At 39.8% G+C, this 25,613-nt stretch overlaps 1 protein-coding gene across 1 annotated transcript in view; it reads left to right on the top strand.

The window, feature by feature from the left end:
• Nucleotides 1-25,613, top strand: part of tex264b (testis expressed 264, ER-phagy receptor b) — a 37,073-nt gene that overhangs the window by 5,574 nt on the left and 5,886 nt on the right. The window contains exons 2-3 of the mRNA XM_071895175.2: nucleotides 1,448-1,669; nucleotides 24,758-24,923. Coding sequence (XP_071751276.2) covers nucleotides 1,448-1,669; nucleotides 24,758-24,923 — 388 coding nt within the window. The remainder of the gene's footprint in view (nucleotides 1-1,447; nucleotides 1,670-24,757; nucleotides 24,924-25,613) is intronic.

Raw genomic sequence — 25,613 nt, forward strand, 5'->3', positions numbered from 1 at the left:
GAGAGATTAGTTGTGTGTTAAGCAATTCATCTGCCATCACCAGACAAAGCTTAGGTCTGAAAATTATGCAGATTGCCCACCTCTCGCAGGATATGTGTGTGTGTGTGGTTGTATGACTCCCGGTGATGAAAAATTGCTCCGCATTGCACTGTGACCTCCACACCGCTACCCTTTGTGCTGGCCTTGAGCGATGAGGAAGAGAGAGAAAGCAGGCATTCCCAGAGGCCTTGGCTGTGTCTGAAGCACGGCATCGATAGACTTATGAACACGCTGGGCCATTCCAGCTTATTTACAATATGAGCCTTCATTTGCCAAACAGCTGAAAAACAATAAGAGAGCATGCTGTGGAAAACTAACCCTGAATATGACCCCTGTCTTCCCTGAAGACGCGCTAAGGGGAGGATATGAGAGCAGACTACAGCAGGAAATAGAGATTTGCTGCTCAGCTCAGCACAGTGCGGAGAAAGTATTGAAAGTCCCATGAGCATTCATTTGTATGAAGTGTCTCCGTTTTCTTCTTTTTAATGGGCACCAGGACACCCAGAATGGAGGAAGGAGCAATAATTGCTGTGCTGCCAAATGCTCCAATTAGTGCTCAGATTAATGAGAATATTTTTCTTTAACTCTGGCACCTACCTGATCGCAAAAGATATCTTCTTTTGCTTATCATTCCATTGTTTTTGTACGCACTACTCATTAAATTGCCTTGCATTACACACCCCAGTCTTTATGACTCATCAGTCTTTAGAGACAGGTACTTTGGAAATGCAGTTGATGGTAGTTTTTTTTTCAGAGGTTGGTATTTTTGTTTTGTTCTTCAGGGAGATTGAGCGGCATAAGGAAAGAGGATAGATAAGGCTTGTGTTTCTGAGCAGCTAATTGCTGCAGTGAACATTAGGAGTTGGTCTGGAATGGCTGCAGAGCATTGTAATAGAGAGTTTGTCTGTCAGCACTGCAGTTGTCATGGAGGGAACTCTGTATCATTATGGCAGTTGGAATCACTATAATGAGACGGAAAAGGGGAGGGTCAGAAATGCTGGAAAGACAGTTGAGTGTGAGCACATGATAAGGTAGTGCATTTAGTTAGAGGATTTTCATTAAAGTGGCAGACAACATAACACTAATGGCGCTGAGGAAGCTGAGCGAAAGGAGAAAATATGCAAAAAAAAATCTGTCACGTTCTCACATCGCTTCAGAAGTTAATTTGCACACTTAAACATAGCCAGCAGTCTCAGTGCAACTGCAATTTCAAAACAGACTCAACATACAGGTTTTCTGTGCTCTTCTCTCTCTCTCTCTCTCTCTCTCTCTCTCTCTCTGTCTCTGTCTCTGTGTCTCTATCTATCCCTCTCTCTCTCTCTCTCTCTCTCTCTCTCTCTCTCTCTCTCTCTCTCTCTCTCTCTCTCTCTCTCTCTCTCTCTCTCTGTCTCTCTGTCTATCTGTCTAGGTGCCGGGGCAACGGTGCCGCTGTGCTGTGGGCAGTATTCTGGGCGAGGGAGAAAGCAAGCCCAGTGAGGAGCTGCTAAAGCGCTATGAGAAGTCTGGCTTTAATGTCTTCTCCTTTCCAGAAGTCACACATGTGGTCACCGCCTCCTTCCCCCACAGGACGCTTCTCTCCGTCCTCCTGGGAGTAAGAAGAGTCTACCCACGGTTAAATCACTACATCAAGGTATTATACTCTTTGGACTCCTTGTTACCAATCTCAGTCTCTTGACTTCAATTGTATCTCACTACACATAATTCCCAAAGTCTAGAATTCCCAAAGTGTCTTAATCCCAATCAAACAAATACAAGGGGAAATGAACAAGGAATGAATCACTTGTCCCATGACCTTAGAGTCGTTTCAGAAAGCATCTTGGCTGCACTGTCATCCAGCATACAAAGTACCACTAAAACACTTTATAGGACACAGTGTACAGGAGAGAGGGGATATGGTGAGTTTGCAACATGATTCTGATTTGTTTTTGATTCATTCTGTTCCTGGCCATCTCCAAAACGTTTTCCATTTTAAAATAAGTGCTTCTGAATATATTTTCAAGAACTCAACAGATTGATCTTTATGCTGGAAATAGGAATAGGGGGAATGAATAACCATCATGAGCCACAGCCTATATGCTTATTTTAGTGGACGATGAAAGGGAGGAAGGCAGGAAAGGGAATGTGTGAGTGTGAGTGAATCATTGCTAAATTTGAAGTGGGCTTACGTCAAGGAGTAACAAAGACGTGATCAATATCTAACCTTGTGATCTTCACATGCATAGTCATACGCAGACGGTATGAAAGTTAAAATTTCTTTTGTGAAAAGCTGAAGTCAAATCCCTTCTTTACACCTCTCTATGCCTTCTTTATCCAACCCTCGGAAGGTGGGGAGGTGGTGTCGAGGGTGTGTGTGTGTCTGTGTGTGGGGAGTGGGGGGGTGGGGTGGAGTAGTACAGCAGGAAGAGAGATAAGGATGGGAAGGAGATGGAGACATTGAGGGAACTGGAAGAGGAAAGGCAAAGTGAACAAAAAGGACTTGGACTGAGAGAGAGAAAGAGAACGACCCGAGCTCCTTTTAGCACTCTGTGATAAATGTTCTCACTGAGTGCTGCTCGAGGGATGCTGGGAAAGTGAGTCATTGTGGTGAGCAGAGAGTTTTGTTGATATAGTTTAATTATGCAGCGTGATAGCACAGGTGGCAACACCATGGGTAGTCTCAGACGCTCTGCTTCTGCTGGAGGAAAATGTGTGTGCTTGATCTGTGGATGGGACAACCATCTGCTTAGACACTGCTTAAAGCTGGCTCCGCTCCAGTGGCACTTAACCTATCTGAGAGGTCGGCTTAAATAGTCGTCAAACCAGACATCAGTCTCCTTCACTTACAATATTTAGTCTGCCTTTGGCCTTTCTTTTTGTACTCGCTACAGATATTTTACTGTTTTTCTCAGTCTCAATGCTTATCAGCTGTAGTAAAAAATGACACATAAGTATTTATCAAGGGGGTTTCTAGTCTTCATGATTGTAAAGGTCCATATTATGAGATGTACATTTTCATTATATAATTACCGAACTTTCACTCAAAATATGTAACAAAGATGGGAATATTTGTAGAATCAGGCAATGAACAACAAATACAGTTTAATATTTGATGCACTGGTGCATTAGTCCACACTTGATATATGGGATTTAACTGTTAAGGTAAGGTAACCCATATAGGATTTTCTTAAAATATATAGTCATTATGTTAATTGTAATAATTGCCATTGCTGCTATATTTTATAGTTCATGTGCGTTGCTTTCTTTTGGCATCCATTATTGCCCCTCTCAGCCATATTTGATATGTAACTACTGAGGTCTACCAAAAGCATATCTTTGGGGCTTCTGTTCTTGGTGGTGCCAGTCATTTTTTGTGTGTGCTGACATTACAATCAACAAATTTTAACATGATATTGATGATAAGATCCTACACATAACCTCTTTTACAGAGACAAAATTCTCTCTTTGTTGGCAGCGTGTTCCAAGTCATTTTGATTCTGTGATTTTATCTATAAAATACATTGTTGGAGTGATTTGTTGTGCAGATAAGCAGGCTAAATTGCCACAGTGATTTGGATGATTATTTCCCTGTAGTACATCCACATTCAAACAAGTGTTTTGCAGACTGTTGACCTGACATTAAAATCTCTCCTTTGTACTACAAATTCCAAATTTCTGTCTCATGTCCACACTGACCTCCTCTGGCAGAAGACAGGCCTAGAAGGCAGAATGTATTTGTTTCCTCCGCCAAGGAGGTTATGTTTTCCTGTCTGTCAGCAGGATATCTCAAAAACGTACAAATGCATATCCATGAAATTTGGTGGATAGATAGGCCTTCAGCCAAGGAACAATTGATTAGGTTTTGGTGGTGATTCGGATCTGGGATTTCTGCCATCAGACGATACTTGTTTTTTAGCCACAACTATGAAACTAACGGAGTTGATTCCACATTCTATGGGTGTGCCTGCAGGGTCGAGAAATCAATTCCACTTAAAATCTAAGTGATAGGAATGATGTCTGTGGGTGTAACAACAAGTTTGAAAGTTGTTCTGCGTTGGCTGAGGTTCTGCAGCTGTTTTTCCTCTGACTCTTTAGTATATTTGCAAAATCCAGTGGTACTGTAATGTGGTATTTCATTATTGGAAGAGAGCCATTAAATTGTTTAATACAGCTGTGTGTTCTTGAAGATCTGTGCAATAGGGACATTGTTGAGCCAACTTTGTCCTGAAAATCTCACTCACATTGAGTCCTTACTGTTGCTTGCAATATCAAATAATTCTGTAACTTCCTGGAGATTAATGCATCACAGCATTCAAGCATAATTTACCTTTACAGGAATAACCTGCTCCTCTCTGAGAGGCAGCATTGCCCTCTGAAGGAAGAGAATGGAATCCTAATATCAGTCATTGGATTCACATCAAATTTTCAAATAAAATAGTGACAAGCACAATATTCTCTCAAGCAATTCGAGCCAGGCTTAATAGAGTGACCTAAAAATAAATTGTGTAGTCTATAAAAATAACCTGGAGCTTGATTTTCCTTTGATGCATTTCACACAATTTGCTGGAGTCATACATGAATAAAACTTTGCATACATCCATAGTGAGTTATTAGATTAGATGTTTGTTATTAGTGGCAGAATGCACAATGACATCAACCCTTGTGTTCTGCATCCCTTCATATGCACACTGGTAAGATTATCATTGTGTTAAAGACACGAGGGGATCCCCATGGAAACAGTTTAAATCAAAACTCCCCACTCCTTGAGGGTGAGCATGCATCAACTCTAAAGCTGTTTTACTGGTGCTCAATGAATGTGTAATATACTGTGCAAGGCCTTGTCGTGTTTGATCATCTCACTGCCCATTTGTATGAAATGCTTAGAGCATTTTAAACAGTCACATTTATTACCTGACCCAGAGAAATTGTCCTCATTTCATGCTCTCCCATATCTCTTTATACTGTGCACATTGGGTTCAATTCAATATCCACATGGCATGGGTCTCGGTTTGTCACCAAGAGACTGCAACATTTTCAGGGGGCCTTTTTGAACTACGCATGTCTGACTTGCAGCTGATGTCACAGTCTGACTGTGGCTGGACACTAGTAGAAACCCGTCTTTTCAGAGAGCATTTTGTGTCAGGTGAGCCTCTTGCTGTAGATAGCTTACCACTGAGCCGGCTAGCTGGCACGTTTTTGCTGTTTTCTAATAGTGAATGTTAAATGTACCAAAATGTCTAATTGCCAGGCTGGTTGAAATTATGCGAATGAGTTTGCTAGATGCTGTTATTTCTGGCTCTGTCAGTGCTTCAAATATCAAATATTACCCCCCTGTTGTCAGATTCATGTTTTACAGTTACACTTGTTTAGCTGCCTTGGAACCTCTATACTAAAGTTTTCTACTTGCTTTCTTCACACTTGAAGAAGTTACCTACACTCAAAAAAATATTTTGGTTTGTTTTCTTGAATTAAGTAATTCTAACTGAAGTTAATTATCTTTTATGAAATTGACTCAAAGCTGTGCTGTTTTATTATTGTCAAATGACAAATCATCAAAGTGAAATGATCAAACTCTACATTATCTGGTTCCAGTCAGACACTTCAAACTATTTTAGTTCATTGTTGTTTCGGTCTTGCTGATATTAAACCAAACTAATTTGGATTGGTTTTATTTTTTTTAATAAATATTTTATTGAAACTTTGTTTATTTGGATAAAATCAACTTAATGTTTGTTTTTAATACATTTAATTTATCATTTTTTGAGGGTATATAGGTATTTAACTCTTTTCATTGTGGAAATTATTTGACTAAACCTATGTATCCTAATCATCAAATGATCTTGACGTTCTCTTCTAAATGCTTTGTCTAATTATAACAGTGCATTGATCTATTGGTGCCTCTCTAAGGAAAGGAGCAGCCATGTCAGGAAATTATTTCACGGATGGAGTGAGTTTAAAAAGGCATTGAACTTAAAGACCTGTTACCTCTGGTAACAAGTTAGACAAAAGTTTAAGCTGGCTTCAAGGAACAGAAAATCTCGGGTTTATGTCAAATTGTCTATAAACCTATCCAGCTAACTCAGTTATCCACATACGAGGAACAGGGCCCAGGTATTGTCAGATTTTACTCGATGTCTCGTAAATTAGGGTCCTAAGGCTTCTCTTGGCCAATCATCTGCCCTCTGTGGAAAATCCAAGCTAATCATATGCAACCTTTCACACTGAAACTGTTGTCATTGGCTGGACTTACGATCAGTCAGTCAAAGGAACAAAGATGGCCGCCACGATGCAAACAAAACTGACTTTTGTATTGCAATGCAACTTTAAATTTTATAATTTTCCTTGGTAAAACACCATTTCTGTGTGAAATTTTGTATCAGAATTTGTTAGCAGCAGGTACTTAGTTATTTACTATCGTGCAAACTGATACTTGACAATTCTAGGGGAGGAAAAGTAGTGCAGGGCTAACATTAGCTGAACTAAAAGTATCTTCTAAAATAAAATAAAAAATACTTCTAAAATGCTTTTAGTTTTTGTCTCTTTGTTAATGTTCAGGGTTAAAAAGAATGAATTTTGGACAGTGATTTTTTTTTGGTTATTTTTACTGAACACTAATTGAAAAATTATTGTAAAAATCTTTTTACAAATATTTTAAAATATTTATGAAAATGTATGATTCATTGTTTTTATTATAGAATACCTGTTGCAAACACATACAAAATCCCTGTTCTGAACTTCTGTCATATTATCATTCCAACCAAAAATACTAAAAGAACTGAAACTAAATAAAAACTAAAAAATAAATACTGAACTAAAGCTACTGAACCCACACTGAAAACTAAGTAAAACTACACTAAAATTGAATAAAAAATTGAAAATGATATAAAAAGAAAAACTACAATACAACTTACCTTTTAATTTTTTATGATTCTTCTATGATCTATCTATCTTTCTAAATGCCAAATATATAAAAAAATAAATATATATTCTATATTTATTTTTTTATAATTCATCTTTCTGGATGTCAAAATGTAAAAAATATTCTAACTAATTAATAACCGCAGCTGTATGGATATCAACCTAATGATACAAACAGTTCCAAATGGTTTCCTCATAGTGAATACAAAGCATGTCGGTGATGGCTGACACTTAGACTGTCCCATGTGGTGAGACCTTTTCAGACAAGCTCATCAGCATTTAGCATGCCTGGCTTGTCATGGCAGAATGATTTCTGTCTGTCAGGCACTTTGAGTGGCTGCCCCATGGTCGGGCCTGATATTTGCCTGCTCAGACCATCGACCGGCCCCGGTGTTTTTCTTCTGTGTTTCGGTTTTTAGTGGTGGGCTACATCACAGATGCCTTGGCATCTTGAGATTTGATTCTAGCGAGGTGGCCAGCACTGTGGACCGAATTGGGAACTGGGGCGGGAGGATAGTATTGCTGACATTCACAGAGATCTAAAGGTTTGTGAAAGGCAGACGATGGAACATTTGTTTGCTTGGGGGCACTGAAGTTTCTTGCCAGCACAGAGGTTCTGGGCTGAATATAAAGCAAGTTTTCCTTTGTTCCTTAGAAATGGCTTTTTTGAGCAACTGCCGCTTACGTTAAGGTGATCATGAAGTATTTCTCAGCACGATACGGATTAGAAAGGGTTCATTTTTAGGGACATAAGGTGTTGCCTCTTGCAATGCTCATTAGCCTTGGCTACATGTGTAAGAGTGAAGCAAAGCATGCACAGCTGCTAGTCCGCGGGGCCTGTTAAACATGCAGACTTTAGTGAACTGTGACGCACATTCGGAAAGGTCAGAAAAGGTCATGGGGGATATGTGCTGAAAAAGGTAATAGAGGCATAATCTTATGGTGGAAAATTTAGAAGGAAAGCTTTGGGTCAATTTTCATACAGGGGGTTTTCAATTTAGATATGAATCTAATTGATTCCTGTCAAGAAAGAGTTGGGCCTATATAGTCACTCAAGTAGTTTTTCTACCATCACAAGAGTTAAGCTACAATTTTGAGTCTCTTTTTATGATTGTTGATAATGTGGGGATTGGCCCGATATCTTCCCTTTGGATAAAAAGTCATGAGATTTTCTAACGGTGTAGAATAGTAAATTACATTTCAGTTATTAAGTGTTTGCTCTATCAATCTTAAAACATACCCAATTTCTCCCCAGGGACCAATAAAGTTCAACAAATCTAAATAACAGTCAGTGTGACTCATCTCTCAAGAGTAAGTAGTATGGAGGAATATTGCAATCTTCCATCTGAAGTAGGAACCAGATATCTTGTCTATTTGTGAATTATTGTTAAGGGCTCTATTTCCATCAAGATAAAACACATTTGTGCTGTTTTCTTTCTTTATCCCCTCAATTTAGCTATCATTTCTGTGATGTTGTATGAACCACTCATGCGTAGCAAGCCTGTGAAATATCCCCATTATCCTTCCTAATCCCATTTTCTGACTCCCTCCTGTTGTTTTGTAATCATCAACAACAGGCACTGTTGTTTAGTGGCAGCATTTGATGAACCAATTTAGAAAGAGCTTTATAAATGAAAATAAAGGCTTAATTCCTCTTTATTTGAGCAATTCAATAAAAATGGTGAGATATGCTCATTTTTTTAAATTATATTTGTTTATCCTAAGGCGTGACATCATAGATTTTGTTGGCAGCCACTGTTTTTCTGATGTTGAGAAAAGTTTAGTTTAATGCAGTGGCATCCAATCAATATCACTGGTATATGATTTTATATTTAACCAATAAATTATAATAATTTACACATTCACTGGGCCTCCTTTATCAAGTATGTTGCATCAAATTTATGAAATCTTCCTTCCAGGGAAAAGCATTGATATGCAATCAAAAAACATTTTAACTCTACATTGGGGAGTACTTAGGTTTTGCAAACATTTTACTTGCAAATTTCATGATTTGATCATGGCTTTGCCCCATATATCACTGTCTTTCAATGTTTAAAATTGCCTATCCTATGGGTCATATCTGACCCTGCAAGCTAACTCTACCCAGGAGGCTCTGTGGAGTTTGCCTGTCGAATGCTCAAACATGACTTTAATCCTCCAGCAGCTGGGAATCTACATTTGTTTGTGATAAATGTCACATCTACATATAATTGATCTGACCTAAAATGTATTCTCTGTTACACTGTTGCTGTGAATCAAGATCAGGCAGTGGGGGTGTGATAACAATTAAAGAAGGCTTGTTATTTTTGGATTTGAGAGAGATTTTTTTGTGCCAGTGGCCATCTTATCAATCATTTAGGATGTAAAGTAATTCCCCTTGCATTGAGCAGGTGCATAAAAGATGTATGCTGTTTAATTGAGATATATGCTGTCTAGTTTGAGATGTATGCTGTCTAGCTTGATGTAATCAGTCTGTGGTGCCTATCACAGTTCATTGTGCATGATGGAATCAGCTAGGTAGTGGCAAATGACTGGAATACTCCCTAATGTCCCTAATAACCATTGTGATGCTAGTCTAGTGACTTCACAAAGCTTCCTCAAAATGAGATATAGAATGGAAATGCAACCATTATCCAACAACTAGCAGTGAGACATCCATTATTGGACATGTCCCTGTCTGACATGCTTCCTACTTTTTCCAGCAAAATTTAGATGGTGACCTACGACAAACAGTATTTTAACCAATGCAGATGCCATTTTTTGTAACAATGCAGACATATTTTGGAGTACAAAGTGAGTTTCATCTCTGCTTACGGCAGTCAGACAGCTAGCAGTAGATTCAAGTTTTGTATGTTTTTAAAGATCTGTGTTTTAATCACTTCTGTTTTCCCAGGTCTTACGACTTATTAGTGGGCAATGCTATACCTCATATTTTTTGTGTTGAATAATGGACATAAGGGTTTGACTCAAAGATTTTATGTGCCGCATCAGTAATTGTCCATCACATGAAAAAGCACATCACATCACATTTTTGCCAAATTGCTGAGCGGGCCGGCTGACTGAAACATTGTTGAAACGCGCATGCGCAACTCTGTTTCCCTAAATGACTCCCCATTGTTGAAACGTGCAAGTGCGTAAGTCCCCTTGTGTAGGCCATCGATATAAATAATCTACATTTACTCTTTAGCTGTTGTTTGTTTATTTGGAAATAGCTAACTGCAGACACTTCCATCTCTTCCACCAAAGCTCAGCGCTTCTGCATCCCTTTTTAGGCTACGGGTGCTGTCATTTAACCACAGGGATGTTGTAACAGGTTTCAGCCTGGCTTTGAAAGGGACGACAGCATCTAAGATAGAAGAACATTGGTGGTTAAATCACTTTAACAAATCATCTGTATTGGAACACTTAGGCATGTTATTGCTTAGTTGTCAAACAGGGAGGAAAATTTCCCTAGCACTGTGTTCAGTAAAGATGGGAGAATATACAATGTGCTTCTGTGATTTAGCAGCAGTCTGTAATATGCCATTAAATGATGACAGAATAAAATGTCTTCTAAAGCCAGGGAAATTAAACTCAAACCAAAGGTAAAAACTCAATGTATGAGTTGGACCTGTCGCATGTTGTGTGTCACTCTGTGATATTTAAAAACTCAGCAGCAAAACACTTTGAGAAGTTATCAATACCGATATTAAAATCACTTGCTATAATGACTTTATCGTAGTTCAGCAACACCGAAGATAAAAACTCGGAGAACTCTGACAGGAAACAGGCATTCAGTTTGGAGGGCAATACACATTCGCACAGATGACAGGTTCGGAGTACATAATCTTAAACATGAGCACTTCAGAGATAGAAAAATCATTAACAGTGATGGGACAACATTTAAAAAGGTTTTTTAAAGCAGCCACAAGACCCTGCCACAGCCACTAGCCTGAAAAAAATTATACCCAGGGGGCTATACTACCAGGCCTCAACCAGGTTGAAATAAAATATCAGAAATAAAATATCCAAGTTTGCAGATGTAATAAAATCAGAAGAATAAAACTCTGTTTGAAAGTGAACTTAATTTAATAGTAAGGCCTCTCCACACTGAAAACAGAAATTTCTTCAGGTGTCATATTTCAAGTGACTGCTGAAATTGTTGTAAGATTAGTTTTTACGGCACATATGGCATTGTCTCATTAGCTGTTGGCTGCAGTTGGACCACACTGATCCAAATCCCTTAGGAATAGTGAAATGTTTGGATGACGGAAATGCGTGGAAAAACTGGCTCAAGGCTAGATCAAAATAGATGCATTCCAAAACACTCTGGAACTACAGTTTGAAATCACCCTGTAGTGTCGAACGTGCTGCTGACATATATTTGTGATTGCATGGATTAACAAGGAAAGTCCAGCAATCTTCCACAAATAATAGAAAAATGAGCACCATTACATTTTTTGTTCATAATACCTGCTCCGTCAACTAGTCATTTTGGATATACGATATGTGTAATTTTGGTTCTGCTGTAGAGGTAGAACCACATACACACAGACACACACACACACACACACACACACACACAGAGCTTCATCTCAATTGTTGGCCAAAATAGTCCAACAATTTAGTATCGTCTTTGTTGAGATAGAAATGCAAATTAAAGGGATTTGCCCCAGTGTCCTCTTGAGGGATTTTGTGAAAAGCAATCCAAGAGGCAATTTTGAACCATTCAAGTATGAGTCCAACTACCGGGTGGGGGCACCTAACCAAGGTGCAGGGGTCTGGGACCTCTGTGATTTAGCTAAAGAAAATGGGAAAGATAAAAAAGAGGCTTAAGACTTAACTGCTTTATTCAGCTCAGTGACTTTCAAAAACTTTGGCAGGCCTCCTTGTTCATTTGTCAGGGCTGAATAAATCTGTGTAAAGAGTGTTGTTGCTTAAATGACACCTTGATTGTGCATACTGGCAGCAACTGCTGGTCACTGTTTTGTATGGGATTGTCAATCATTATGCCCTTAGCCCCCTGGGACCTCTCTCTGCTCCACAGGACTTTGAAAAGAACAGCAGACTAGAAGAGCTGTAGAGATATTGGAGTACCTCCAACACCTCCAAGTGAAGGAATGTGTGACCCATGAACTGAAAAGCCCATTGTGCTGTTGATGAAACATGATTATAGTTTTACTATTGTGACTTTCAAAGGGAACGTGTGACAAAAGCCATAACAGGGAAGTAGAAATGCAACATTAACTTGAGGGGTTCGCTGGATTCGGCTAGAGCAATAAGAAAAGGAACAGAAGGGAAATGGAGTTGGTGGGGAGAGAAGACGATATTCCTTAGATAGAGTGGTCCCCTCTATAATCTTACAGATTACTGTCATTAGGACATAGGCTACAGGAAGCAGTTGAATGTCACTAGCCTGTGAATTACACGTTGTGTGTTGCTGCTGAGGGCTTCAGTGTGGGCTTGGCAGTGCCCCTTCATTCACACATTTAGGCAGTTTTAGAGCAGGTAAAGATGGCGCAACCTACATTTCTTTCCGGAGACAGTTCAGTCCCGTTTTTTTTATTTCTATTTCCCTCTGTGTTCAAAATATCACTGCAATATTCTTTGGTAGTGAGATATAGTGCATAGTCTTATGGCCACTTTATCTGTAACAGTGACGGCCTCCTTGCTCTGTTGAAGGCCAGCCGTGGTAATTGGGCATCAGCCATCGAGTGAACATTCCCTTTGAAGTCATTTTAACTTACTACAGTCGAAGAAGTTGGGTTGCGTTCAGTGGCAGTGCCCCTGGAGCATTTAGCATCAAAATTTGGCTTGGTTAAATTCTCGAACACTTAAGTGGATGGCAAATGATGGATGTGCGCTGTGTAACTTCCCCATTAGATTCCCTACCACTTTCCTCCTCTCCTGCAAGTATTATGCAAGAGAAACCTTCATGTCTGCTTCAAATTCAGTGAGCCATCCGGGCGGCATTCTGAACTCAAACATGCCTCAGCAAATATGACCAGACTGACCCTAAAAAGAGAACTGAACTGAAAATACTGTACCCTCATATTTCTATCAGCACTTGATCTGCAGGGTCGGCCATGTCTGTCCTATGAATCTCCCTAGTACAGACATGCAGAGACAAAAAGCCACTTGTCTGGTTAAGGTTCATCACACACAGTGACATAAACATCTCAACGTTTCGAGTCCCATGCAGTGTGTCTATTATAGAAGCCTCAAGCCTCCAATTTAATAATGCTTGTGTGGTTGTGTTTTGTTGGCGGGTCATAGAAATGGATATCTTTCATCTGTGAAACCAGACAATAGATGGCTTAAAAATGGCCTTGTTTTTTGAGTCTTCACCTGCATTGGTATGAGAATAAGCCTTGCATTTGGTTTTGACCACACATTGTACAACCCGCATCAGGGTTGACACCATGTAGTTACCATAAAGGAATACAAGGTTTTGGGAGATTGGCTGGTTGGTCAAATTACCTGTTAAATGATGAGAACAAAGACACTAAAATCATCCATGTGTCCAGTAGATTGTTCGCTCTCTAAGACTGTTGTGCTGAGCATGAGTTGCATCATCAGTAACAAAATGCACCTGGAGATGATGACGTAACAACGTAACCTGCAGCTGTGAACCCTGGTCTCTCACTAAAAAATAGCCCCTGAGTAAAGGGTTGCCTCTAGAGTAAAACTTTTCTTTTGCTCAGCCTCATATGACAATATAGATTAGTGGACATTTGTAAAAGAAAACAACTAAAGAAGAGCTCTACCACTGTCCAAATGCAAAAGGCAGTGTTAACCTAGTAAACTGTATGGTTGTGGTTACAGACAAATGCACAAACTGTGATTTTATAGTACCTTACTGTGAATTGACACTAGGGTGGCATAGTGAATAGGGAGGCCGCCCTTCAACTGAAGGTCCCTGCTAAATATTCCTTCAGAAAGACGCTGAATCTCTGCCAGCTTCAAGGGGGCTGTTCTGCAGCTGCACCTGTGTTCTGACCTCCCTACGGAGGGGGGCAAGCAATAAGAGAGGGATCTCTATGGGATCAAGAAATATAACATTAATATGCATTATTATTATTATCATTATTATTATTATTATTATTAAAGTGTCATTAGTATGGGTGGCTCCAGTGATTAGCGTTAGTGCCATACTCCAACCACTGCACAGGGCCAGATACGGCTAATTTAAATATATAATTCAGAACAAGACAATGATGCACAACTAAGTAACTAATACTGTAGATAACTCAGTGGGTAGTGTCAACCTCCAGTCCTCCACACAAACTAAAAAATATACAGTATATATTATATACTATGTATTCATACTGTGCCCACTAGTTCTATAACCTTTGTGTACCTTATAATAGACCTATCCTTTTTCATTTATATGCAAATGAGAGTAGTAACGATAATGACTGTAATGTTTGCTGTTGCACGTTAATCAGATTTGGTGGTGTACAGAGTTTCTAGTGGTAGGTGTGTGCCAACTGGGGAATAATTATTCCTCTATGTTCTTTATCTGTAGATGGTTGAATCAAGCTGGTTGGTGATCCTGGCTTAGTGTTCCTACCCTTTCCACGCTTGGTAACAAGGGCACTGTAGGGACAGACAGGTGTAGGCCTTCGAACAAGTAATGACAAGTCCAGTGTAATAATTTGAACGTCTGTGGTTTTTCCTCTATTGTATTTTCTCTATTATATTTCCTCTGCTTTTTCCCACGGCGCAGCATCACAAGGCAAATTCAGGTCAGTCAGGTAGGCAGTCAGCTGACCCTTCATGAGTTGGCCTCTAGAGGGCGTCTTTGACTAAGAGTTGCAGTGTTTCCCATACGTTGGCACAAAATAAAAGTTGGTCAATGTAGAGAAATTAATCTAAATCGATCTCTAATCCGCCTGATGTCACATCACGTTTGTCATTTGGAGATACACTGACCAGCAGCATTTTACTCTCCCCAGTCTCCCAGTGTGAAAACGGAAGAGAAACTTAACATTCCACACTTTGCTCCAAACCTGTGCTAGTAACGGGATTTGTACACGGTAACCCGGTAACACGTCTTCTGCTGCCCTAAAGACTTTAACGGTTGGTGACGTTATTACCTTGTGGTATTTAAGTAATGTTAGTGGAATTATTTAACCGATAACCGTGTCGCAATGCTTCGCAATGCTTCGCAATGCATTGAATTTAATTGAATTTAATTGAATTTAATTGAATTTAATTGAATTTAATTTAATTGAATTGAACATGCACCGTGGGTCTGTACAGGATCTGTGCTTGTTCTTGTCTCATTGCTTTCATTTTTATCAGCATTTTCAGTCATTCCCATCTGTATATATATATAATTTAAAAAAGACATTTTTATTCCTGTATGCCTATTTTCTTTATTTTTTTTACATTTTTTTTCACAGTTTGATCTGTGGTAGGGTGGTTATGGTATTTGATGTTATAAAGTGTTTCTCTATGTTATTTGTTGGTGGGAAGTTGGGGGCATGTGTGTCACTGGTGTAGTTTGTCTGCTTTTATGTTTTGTTATGCAGATGGTTGAAAAGAAAGGGTTTGAGTGGTGGGTATAATTTTAATATTTTTCTTGCCCACCAGGAAATGGAAAATCTTTGTAAATACATGTTGAAAAAAGAACTAACACAGCCCTGTTTGCAGAGTATCTGAATCCATTAAAATGGCTGTAAGTATGAACAGTTATCTTCCACTTTCTCTGTTGTCTTTTCTTCCATCAGCTGGCCTCTTCATCGCTGTCAGTTGTGCTCAGTTCCTTCTGCCTGTCACCTCAGGGGACAAGGGCCATTGTTGAGGCTGATGGCTGTCTTTTGCATCCATGTCAGTACTCAAAATGATCATTTGTCAGATGTTTTGCTCTGACAACCCCCCCCCCCCCCCCAACTTCCCCTCTCTCCTCCCACCATAGGCAGTGGTTTCTCTTTTCACTTTCCTCATCTCACCTGCTTTGCTTCTTTCCTCTCTTCAATGGCCACAATGCCTGCTGGGGTTTGGAGTCATTCTGAACTTTGCTGATTTCTCAGACAAATAGTATAAAAATATTAATAGTTTGAATTTCTTCACTGAGGTCACTATTTAGGCATTATCATATTATTATAGCCACATGCATGAGCTGACATACAACTCAACTGGCCAATACAGTGGATAAAGCCCACAGTAGCAATGCACAAGACCATTAAAGGCCATGATAATGAATCTCAAATATTAGTAAAATGAGGGGTTGTGCGTAACTGTATGTACTTTAGGTTTATCACCTAACAAATAATGTTTTGAAAATTATAAACAAAACTTTATTTGATCATCTGTGTTATCCCACCAAGCTCATCATGTCCCACAGTTGACCTGGAATGCAAATTTCCATCAGGTAGTGATTTACTGTGAGCTCTGATGAGGGCTTCGAGCCACTGGAAATGTACTTTGTTCCAGCTCAGCTTTTCGGAATCTGTAGATAACGGCTGATTATCAGATTATAAGGGCTGTGACCTTGTGAAGAAAGTTCTTCTCATGAAAGTAAGCACAGAGGAGCTTCCTTACAGTTTGAGATGGACTGTGTGCTTCACGTTGCGCGCACGATTAATTAAGACACACAGCTGTTCATTTTCCCACCTGTTTCGACTGCCTCTGATCTGTAGACTACAGCGCTGCGCGTCGTTCTTACAATGAATCTTGGGGCTTTCCATTTGTTCACAAGTCACCATCCGATGCTTTCTCGGCTGGCAAGTAAACTTCAGAGATCTTTATCCATCCTCCGTCCTCTCGTTCTTCTGTTTTGGAATCGTGTTTCGGCGGTTAGAAAGAACGCATAACAACACATATTAAGAAAGAGTCGAGGTGGATGTATGGTGGAATTCAAGGTGTTCAGGCTGAGAGCAGTTTATTAATTGGAAGCGATTGCTTGGTTCAACATGTCCTCATTAGCCCTGTGCAAAACCTAGCAATTGATTGCCCATTAGGAATACAACAACGTTTTTATAATTAAAAACACATAATGTGACCAGTGCTGTGCCAAACAAAAGCAGTACACTCATTAAAATGTGTAAAATAGGTATACTGTATATATTTGTATATTTATGTGCCGATTTATATCAGTGACGTTGAACTGTTACTAGTAAGTGTAGATCTTTCATGACTTTCCAGGAAGAGTAACTTATCAAGCCAGAATGTAGGCTAAGTGTGTAGCTGTGTTTCACCAGGGGGGACCAGAAGTCTTGTTTTAGAGCTCTAAAAATACCCTGTACAGTTTAATTTATTTATCTAAGGGCACATGTGATGTATTTGCACAGGGGCTCCGTGCAGATGTTCCTCCCCAGGCTAGGAACCTGGAAAGAGAGGACACCGGCACGTCCTCATCTTCATGTAGTCTATCTATCCCCCACCATTTCCCTCAGGACCTGCTGCAGAGTGGCTAGAAATACTGCCAGCCTCAGAAAGTGTGTGAGAGGTGATTGAAGGGCTGTATGTGCGCTCATGCGTGTGTGTGTGTGTGTGTGTGTGTGTGTGTGTGTGTGTGTGCGTGTTTGCATTTGTTTGGTAATCCCCTACATTAAAAACTAATATCATCCATTTGAATCCATTGTTGATGCAGAATTTCCCTCACAACATTTCAGTATAACAAAGGGCCATAATAAGAAGGTTTATTTAACTATGACAGTGTGTCTATCTGCCTGAATTAAACGTCCTAAACCCGTTAACTGTACTCCCACGGTACCTTTGCATGTCCCCGTCCATATCAGCTTCAGCATGGGCTGATATTGATGTGTGAGGCTTGTAAAGGCAAGCATCGACTCCCGGTGGAGATGCCTCCGTGAGAGAAGCAAGAGATGGATTACTGCAGTTCTCTGCCATATTTGGTCTCATTTAAGGGAAGTATTGATGGTGATGGTCAATGTCATCTCAGTTAGCCGTTTGGTTAATTTACACTGCATCTCCACTCATGGTCGGCAAGGATGGACTTCAGTGACGCATGATGTCTCTAAAGACTGGAAAACAGCATAGCATCATGAAGTGCAAGGTTGATATATTCAGTTCTGCTTTTTGCTTACTCTGTTGTTTTTTAATTCTGAAACCGTTTTGATCAAAGTAAGGAAAGGTCGTGTTCTGTTGACGCTTGTGCAATTGCCCATGATTCCCTTGTAATGTTTGAATGCCAGAGAGACAAAATAACAGAGATATCCTGCTGTCCGAAATATTGCCATTTCTATGCTGTGGAGGATGTGGAGAGGAAACGACCTTACTGTGACCCCGTTACTTTGGACCGCCTTTAAGTGCTCTGTTGGGCCCCAACACTCTGATACTGCAGGAGGAGACTATGAAAAAAGGCAAACAAAAATCGATAAGTACCCTATCCACAATCCCCTACCCAATTACAAAAACCCACTGTGCACAGGTTGTGTCAGCGATTCCACTACTGGTCTAATTACTTGCCTGCCCTCTGTCCCAGGTCTTCTGTTTAGAGAGACACAGAGAAACTAACCTCGCCTTGTAGCCAGGCTCAGGTTTTTATTTCACTCACCTGGCAGTGAGGTTTTGCAATATAGGTGAGCTTGTGTGAGAGCATGCATGCATGTAGCAGGGTGTCTGCAGGTCCTACAAAAAATCTTAATTGAATAATTAAAAATCCAGGCCTTAAAAGGGCTTAAATGCAGATAATTGCATTGCAGTCTTTAAGTCTTAATTACAGTTTGAGAAGTCTTAGAATTTTGTGTTTTTATAGCAAGAAATCAGCCGAGTTCTGCAGAAATATATTGACAGGTCTTGTGTTTTTTTTACGTTCCAGCTGTATTTTTGTTGTGAAATTGTTTTAAGATTATTCTAACTGCCTTTACAAAGGTCTTAAAATGGATTGAATTTAACTTGCTGAAACCTGCAGATACCCTGATGTATGTTGGACTATATAAGATAACTTGAACTAAAACTAAGCATGAAAAACAATTTAGTAAACTGAAATTAAAAATTAAAACTATGTGAAAACTGAAACTAACCTGAAACTAACTTGTCTCCGAAAATGAATTGTATTTACAACCATAGGCGCTACATTCAATGGCCCTATATAAAGTACTCTCTATTATCATATTCACATATTTCCTTGTCTGTTGTTTCTAATACAGAACCAGTCTACTGGAAGGGATTTTTGCAGAGTTCAGTTGACCTTGACAACTCACATATTGAACCATTCTGTCCAACCCACTCAGTATTTCGACCCTATGCACTGGACTTCTTCACTAGCTGACACTCACTGCTGTTACCAGCTATACCAAAGCTGTTGCACTGGAATCATTCTTTGGCTTTGAACGTATACTTGCAATGTGTTTATATTTAGTCTGGTCTCAATCAGTACGTCTTGTTTGCACTACATGTGAGGTGAGGTCCTGTTATATCTTGTGCCTGCCTAGTGTGTCAATCCTGCAATGTGCCAGCACCAATTAACCAAGTCAAATTCCTTCTGCGCCTGTTGTAGCCTACTTGACGAACAGAAACGATTCTGATTCTGAAGAATTAGAATAAATTTATGAGTGAAATATGAATTGGAAACCCACTGTACCCAATGTACTTTGTGTGCATTTCTTTTCAAATTTGACTTATAAAATGAATACGTTGGACATGTATGGCTCTGAATATCAAACTTAAAATAATATGATTGTGTGTGAGAGTGAGTGAGGGAGTGACAGAGCGCGCGCATGTGTGAGCTGGCGGTTTCCAAGACAGAGCGAAGCCTTGAGCCATGCAGTAGGCATCCTGCAGTAGGTGTTTAATCTCCGACGCGGCAGTCTCTCTGTTGTGACTGGAGACCTAGATACTCCATGTCTCTGTTGCACTATTTTCTCAGCATACCATTCTTGGTATGTCTTTAAGCCCAACTAAGCCCACCTACAGGTATTGGCAGATATTAGGAAAGCAGAGATTGTCCTATTGGTGTAGCATTGTCACGATAACCAAAATTTCAATACTGTTGTGAAAGATTGAATCCAATATTGAATTTGATAAACCTTCAATACTTGCTGCACAACACCAAATGTGTTGTGCAAGCTTAAATTCCATTCCCATAGTTTAAAGAATAAGAAGTAGAGGAATTGGAATAGATGAAGCTACATTCTGGCTCTTAACAGTGGAGTGTAGCTACATCAACTGAGTCAAACAGCTGAAAACATGACAACAGCATCAAACCACGTCTTAAACTGAATTCCAGCCAACTGGTTGGCAAAACTGTTGCCAAGAGTGAAATGTGGAATTATTTAATTTACACAGCAGACAAAGACGGACAACCAACCACCATATCAAAATCCCTGTGCTGCTAAAAAGCCACGCAAGTCAGTGTGGTAACGCATTGGCTGATTGGTTTTTCTTGTTTGCTGTGATATAGTAGTAGTATTAAAGCCCTGGGAAACTGGATGTGAGTAATTATTTTCCTCTGATGTCACAGTTTCCTGTTCCTCAGTTTCCTGTGGCTGCACGTTTTTAGATATTAAACATGGAAACACTATATTGGTGATTGGGCTATTCTGATAGGCATTTTGTCAAGAAAATAGGTCATTTCCTACCTATTAATCACCAATCACTATGGCAGTGCATTCCATTTGTTTCTATACATAATTGTTGTTTTTACCATCTGTATGGGCAGGACCTAATTCATTTATTTGTACATCATTAAAAAGTAAATATGAAATGTCTAGTGTATGTCTAAGAATAGCAAAGCTGTTTCGGGGTCGACACCAATTTACGTGAAGATATGGGTTAAAAACCTGTCTTGGGTGCCTTTGCTTGGTGTGAAAGTTCTCGCTTACGATAGTCTCGCTTACATTGCTCCACCTCAGAAACTATCAACATTCAACATTTCCAATTTCAACTTTGACTTTACTTATAACAAACAGACCCATTTATCAGGGCTCATCGCTTCCAGTTGACCCTCAAAATGTTGATTGATATTGGAGTATTAGAGTATTGCTATGACATTTTTTAACCATAAGTTTTATATGGCCCTTATTATTATCTTTCTGGAGAACTTCCTACTCGGGTAGCAAAACAGCCAATTATATTGAGAGCACACACAGGGAGAGTGGAGCCTCTCTCTGAATACTAATTGATTCAGAGCGTTAGCATTTAGCATTCCTCTCTTCTTCACTCAGTTGTCTGGCCATCCTCGTGGGTCTGGATGAGTCGCCACTCCTCCCTCCGACTGCTGAAGAGCAGTTTTGCACTTCTGTTAATGAAAAGGATAGTAGGAACTTTAATGTGCTAATGTCACTTCTACAGTCTGTTAGCTGGGGATTCATTTTAACTGTTGTACACAAGGAGATGCAGGGGACAGACAAAACAACGGAAACACCACATGAAAAAGGACCTTAACTTTGAAGTAACTAAATCACAATTACAAAGGCAGCTACACAGGCGAGTCATATTAATTTGAATGCCAATTTGCAGACTGTCAGCTTTAAAAGAGACTTGACAATTACCATTTCTATATGAGTTTTCACAGCAACACGAGGCAAATAACAGACTTTTAAAGAGGCCAAGTCAGTGCCCAAATTGCAGGTGCATCAAGTACAAAACCTTCAAAATGACTTAATGTGGCAAGGGAAACGGTCTCAAAAATCATGACAAACATGAACAAATTGCATTGGCAAAGAGAAACAGGATTGTAAGCTGAAATTCACCAACAAGGATGGAGGGATAATTAACAGGATAATCACTAGGAAACACCACCAAATTGAATTGAATAAATACCTCTGTGACACAGTCTCATTATTAAAAACTGTATCCCGTTAGATTCACAAAGCTGGTATTTATGGAAGCGCTGCCATTCACAAACTGCTTGTACCCAAGGCCAATGCACAAAGATGCATTACCTGGTGTAAGAAGCACAAAACATGGACTCTTCCAGACAGGTTTACATTTGGAGAAACCCAAAGGATTCCTTCACCCCACAATGTCTGCTGCCAACTGTTCAACATGGCGGTGGATCTGTATGGGCAGCCACCTCGTGAGAGTCATTAGGTATGAATGATGATTGCTCTGCACAATCGCATAACGGCTAAAGATTATGAGGCCATTTTGCAGGACCAGATGCACCCTATTCCCTATTGTACTATTCCCTCATCATGATGTTCCCATATTCCCAGATGATGCCTCCATAATAAAAACTGTTAAACAAAGAAAACCAAGAGTGGTTTCATGAATACCAGGATGAAGTCAAACATCTTCCATGGCCTCTGAAATCTCCAGATCTAAACATCTCTGAATGTTTACGGGAAATTGTGAAACAGTGAAGTAGATTTCCTCCTCCCTCAAAGAACTGGAGATTTTCCAGTTCCAGGACGGTTCAATATCCCACTGCAAACAGTTCAGGACTTGACTGCATTTCAAGGAGGACTGAACCTGTTCTGAAGACAAAAGATGGCCCTACTCCTTATTAGGCACTTCATATTAATTTGTAGTTGGATTTCTGTTATTTTGTCCACACCCTCTAGGGGTAAATGCAAGACTTCTAAAATGAGGACCCCCCCCCCACTCAACTCCCTAGGTGTATAATGGTTTTGTGTTTGGAGTTAAACAATCTTTCACATGCCATTAGGTGATTTAGTGTGTCCTTATTCAGTATGTCTTGTCTGCACTATTTGTGAGGTCAAAACCAAGTCAGACTCCTTGTGCCCCCGTTGATCAGAATGAATTAGAAACCCCTACATGTTGACATTTTTCCTGCAGTGTGTATAGCCTACTTCTGCATTTCTTTTTACACGTTTGACTTGAATACTTTCAATGAATACTTGGTACATTTATTGCTTGGCTCTGAATATCAAAATTAAAATTGTTAGCATGTATTTGTGCATGCATGCATGCGCGCACATCAATATGCATTGCATGCATTGCAGCAGTCAATTTCTGACTCCAGCCAATGAGCCAAGCTGGTGAGCAAAAGCAGATGTTTTTGAAGGCAAAACGCATCAATAATTGATGTTGTTGTAATCACTGAAACTGACAGTGCAGACAGCCACGAAAGAAACCTTGCTCTTGTCATAACTGGGTTGAGAGACAGATGGTGGGAGAGATAATAAGATCGAGTTTGAAAAGAAGTCAGCTGCTTCCTATAAAGAACCCATCCTTACTCTGTGTGTGTGTGTGTGTGTGAGAGTGTTTGCAGTTTGCATGTCTGTCTGCTTATCAGATGTTTTGGTAAAAGTGTGTGTAACATTCCTATTGTTCCACTAAACAGTAGCCTACCTGTCATCACATCCACTTTGTTTGCTTTGTCTACCTTTTTCACTTTCTCTGTCTTTTCACTTTCACTTTCTCTGTTATATACTCAGAATGTAATTGGAAAGTCAGCAAGGGGCACAAGTGCTCTCTGTAGCCAGGATCTGTCAGGAAATAATAATATTCTAAACTGTTTCATGAACAAAAATGTCATTTCTTGGAGAGATTTCATGAGTTCGCCATAGTGTGAGAAATAAATTGTGGGCTCAAATGATCAGGCTAATACAATTGAAGTTGGCTTTGATGCACAGTCATGGGACATAGGGGAAATGAGTGCAATATGTGTGAATAGCCTCCAAAGGTGCTCATTTCCATAATTTATTAGGCTAGGCTCTCTATTTAATCTGCCTGTGACGCACCCACTTTTAAGTAAAATGATAGTTTGACTCTAAACCTGGCCAGACGGTGCGGTCTGTGTGTCAGGAGTCAACCTCAAGTACACGTTCACCTATTCACCATGAGGAAATGAAATCAGCTGTGGTTAAGTCTAATGTAGATTCGCACATCACATATAAATTTAACAGTTTACTTGTATCCACCAACAGAAAAGGTTGATCAAGGTTGCCAGCATAAAAATGAACCACTGCTGCTTCAAGGTTGAAATGAAAAAAATATCAATATCAATAATCAAAGAAATGAGTAGTGAAAGCTAACAGTTTTGAGAATGAACAGTCACATGAATTCCAGTCAATTAAAACAAATGTATTTTTGAATTAAATAATGGATCAGATTGAGAACTCCAGTGTAGCTGAAGTGTATGTAGTGTCAGTAGGCATTAGGCATACTGTATGTCAGTAGGGTGAAAGTGACAGACATTGGCTGTCTGTGAGTAGAATAGCAAAACATTGTGTATGAAAGGTTAATGAGCACGGAGAAGTGTAATGGTCTCTTGTCATGGGAGACTCTTGTTCTGGAGGAGTGAGGCGAGTAACGGAGGAAGAACAAGGCAGTTTTAATTCAGCCGGCTACAACCAGCGAGGTAACTCATACATAAAAGACAGATTGCAGGGATCAAAGGCGTGCTGTGTGTGGGGGTGTGAGGAGGGAGTTCATTGTAGTGCCAGAGTGGAGGAGAGAGGTTCCCACATCTGAAATCAAATAATTCTCTCATGGCCAGACTGTAAGCAGACTAGTGAGATCATCGTCATGCCTGCTTTTGTATCCTGGTTTCGTGTTTATTCTGTTCACGTTCGTGCATGTGTGCGCGCAAACACACATACACAGCAGATTTCCCAGTGTTAATAAGAGTTCATTGGACTCATAAAACATTGGCAGTTTTGATTTTAACACTTTCAGAGTTTAATCGACACTGACAGTTTTACTCTGTACACACACTATACTTGCATAGTTTTGATCAACAGCCTTAGACAACAGGTGTATTCTAAAGATCTTTAAAGTAGATTTTGTTTAATTACGCACATTTACATTGATCTTACTTAAGAAATGCATAAAATAAACAGTATGGAAGTCATCCCTCTATTGGACTTCAACTAAACACAAATGTTCAACTATTACTCATCGTGCCAGCTCTTGTAAGTCCTGTTCATGGCCTTTATTCTCTCCACCTTTAAACCTCTCCCAGGAAAGGAGGCTGTGTGCACACCCATTCCTGGAGATCTACAGAGGGGGTCAGATCCACTACATGGCCCCGTTGGCTCGCCAGGGAGATTTCTATGTACCTGAGGTCCGCCAGGTAGAAAGGAGGCTGCCGGCAGGAGAGGAGTCCCACAGCGACACAGAGCTCTCAGGTAGGCATACTTCATTCTGTCCGGTGGAAGCGTTTATCCAAAGCACCTTACAGTACCATAAGTGCATACATTTTTCTTTTAATTATGGGTGCACCTAGTGGGAGTCAAATCTCAGTTGAGCTATGCAGGATCACAGGCTTTGCCAATCTTACCACTTAGATATTGCTGTTGTGTAGCAACCCTAAATAATACATATTAGAATTTAATGATGATTCCAAAACCTTAACATAGACCTCATGTACCTTGGTTCACCACTCCCCCCACTTAAGTTGAACCCCTCACTGAAGTAGTCATGAGCTGGCCAACAAATACCAGTTTAATTTTTGCTTAATGCTTTCCTAATCATTAAGCAAATTTGCTCAATGATTTCCCTGTCCATAATAACAAGTGTAGACAACAGTCATGGAAAAGGATATTTATGTGGCAGAATGTTATGTGGTTATTGATTTTGCCTCAAATTTATGAGGTAATCCGTGAATTCTAACTAATTACTTTACCTGCAGTGTGCTGGAAGACCTCATATTTTGGAGCGATAATGAAAAGTGCTCACTCCTTATTAATATTTGCAGAAAGTCTCTGATCTAATGTCAGATTTTAGAATCATTACATAATGCTTTGAGTATCCATCTGGTGGGACCCATGGGATTTGGACCTTGTTTCTACTGCTGTTTTGTTTATGAGCAGCCCCTG

Source organism: Centroberyx gerrardi, chromosome 5 (genome assembly GCF_048128805.1).
Source record: "Centroberyx gerrardi isolate f3 chromosome 5, fCenGer3.hap1.cur.20231027, whole genome shotgun sequence".
Lineage (NCBI taxonomy): Eukaryota > Metazoa > Chordata > Actinopteri > Beryciformes > Berycidae > Centroberyx > Centroberyx gerrardi.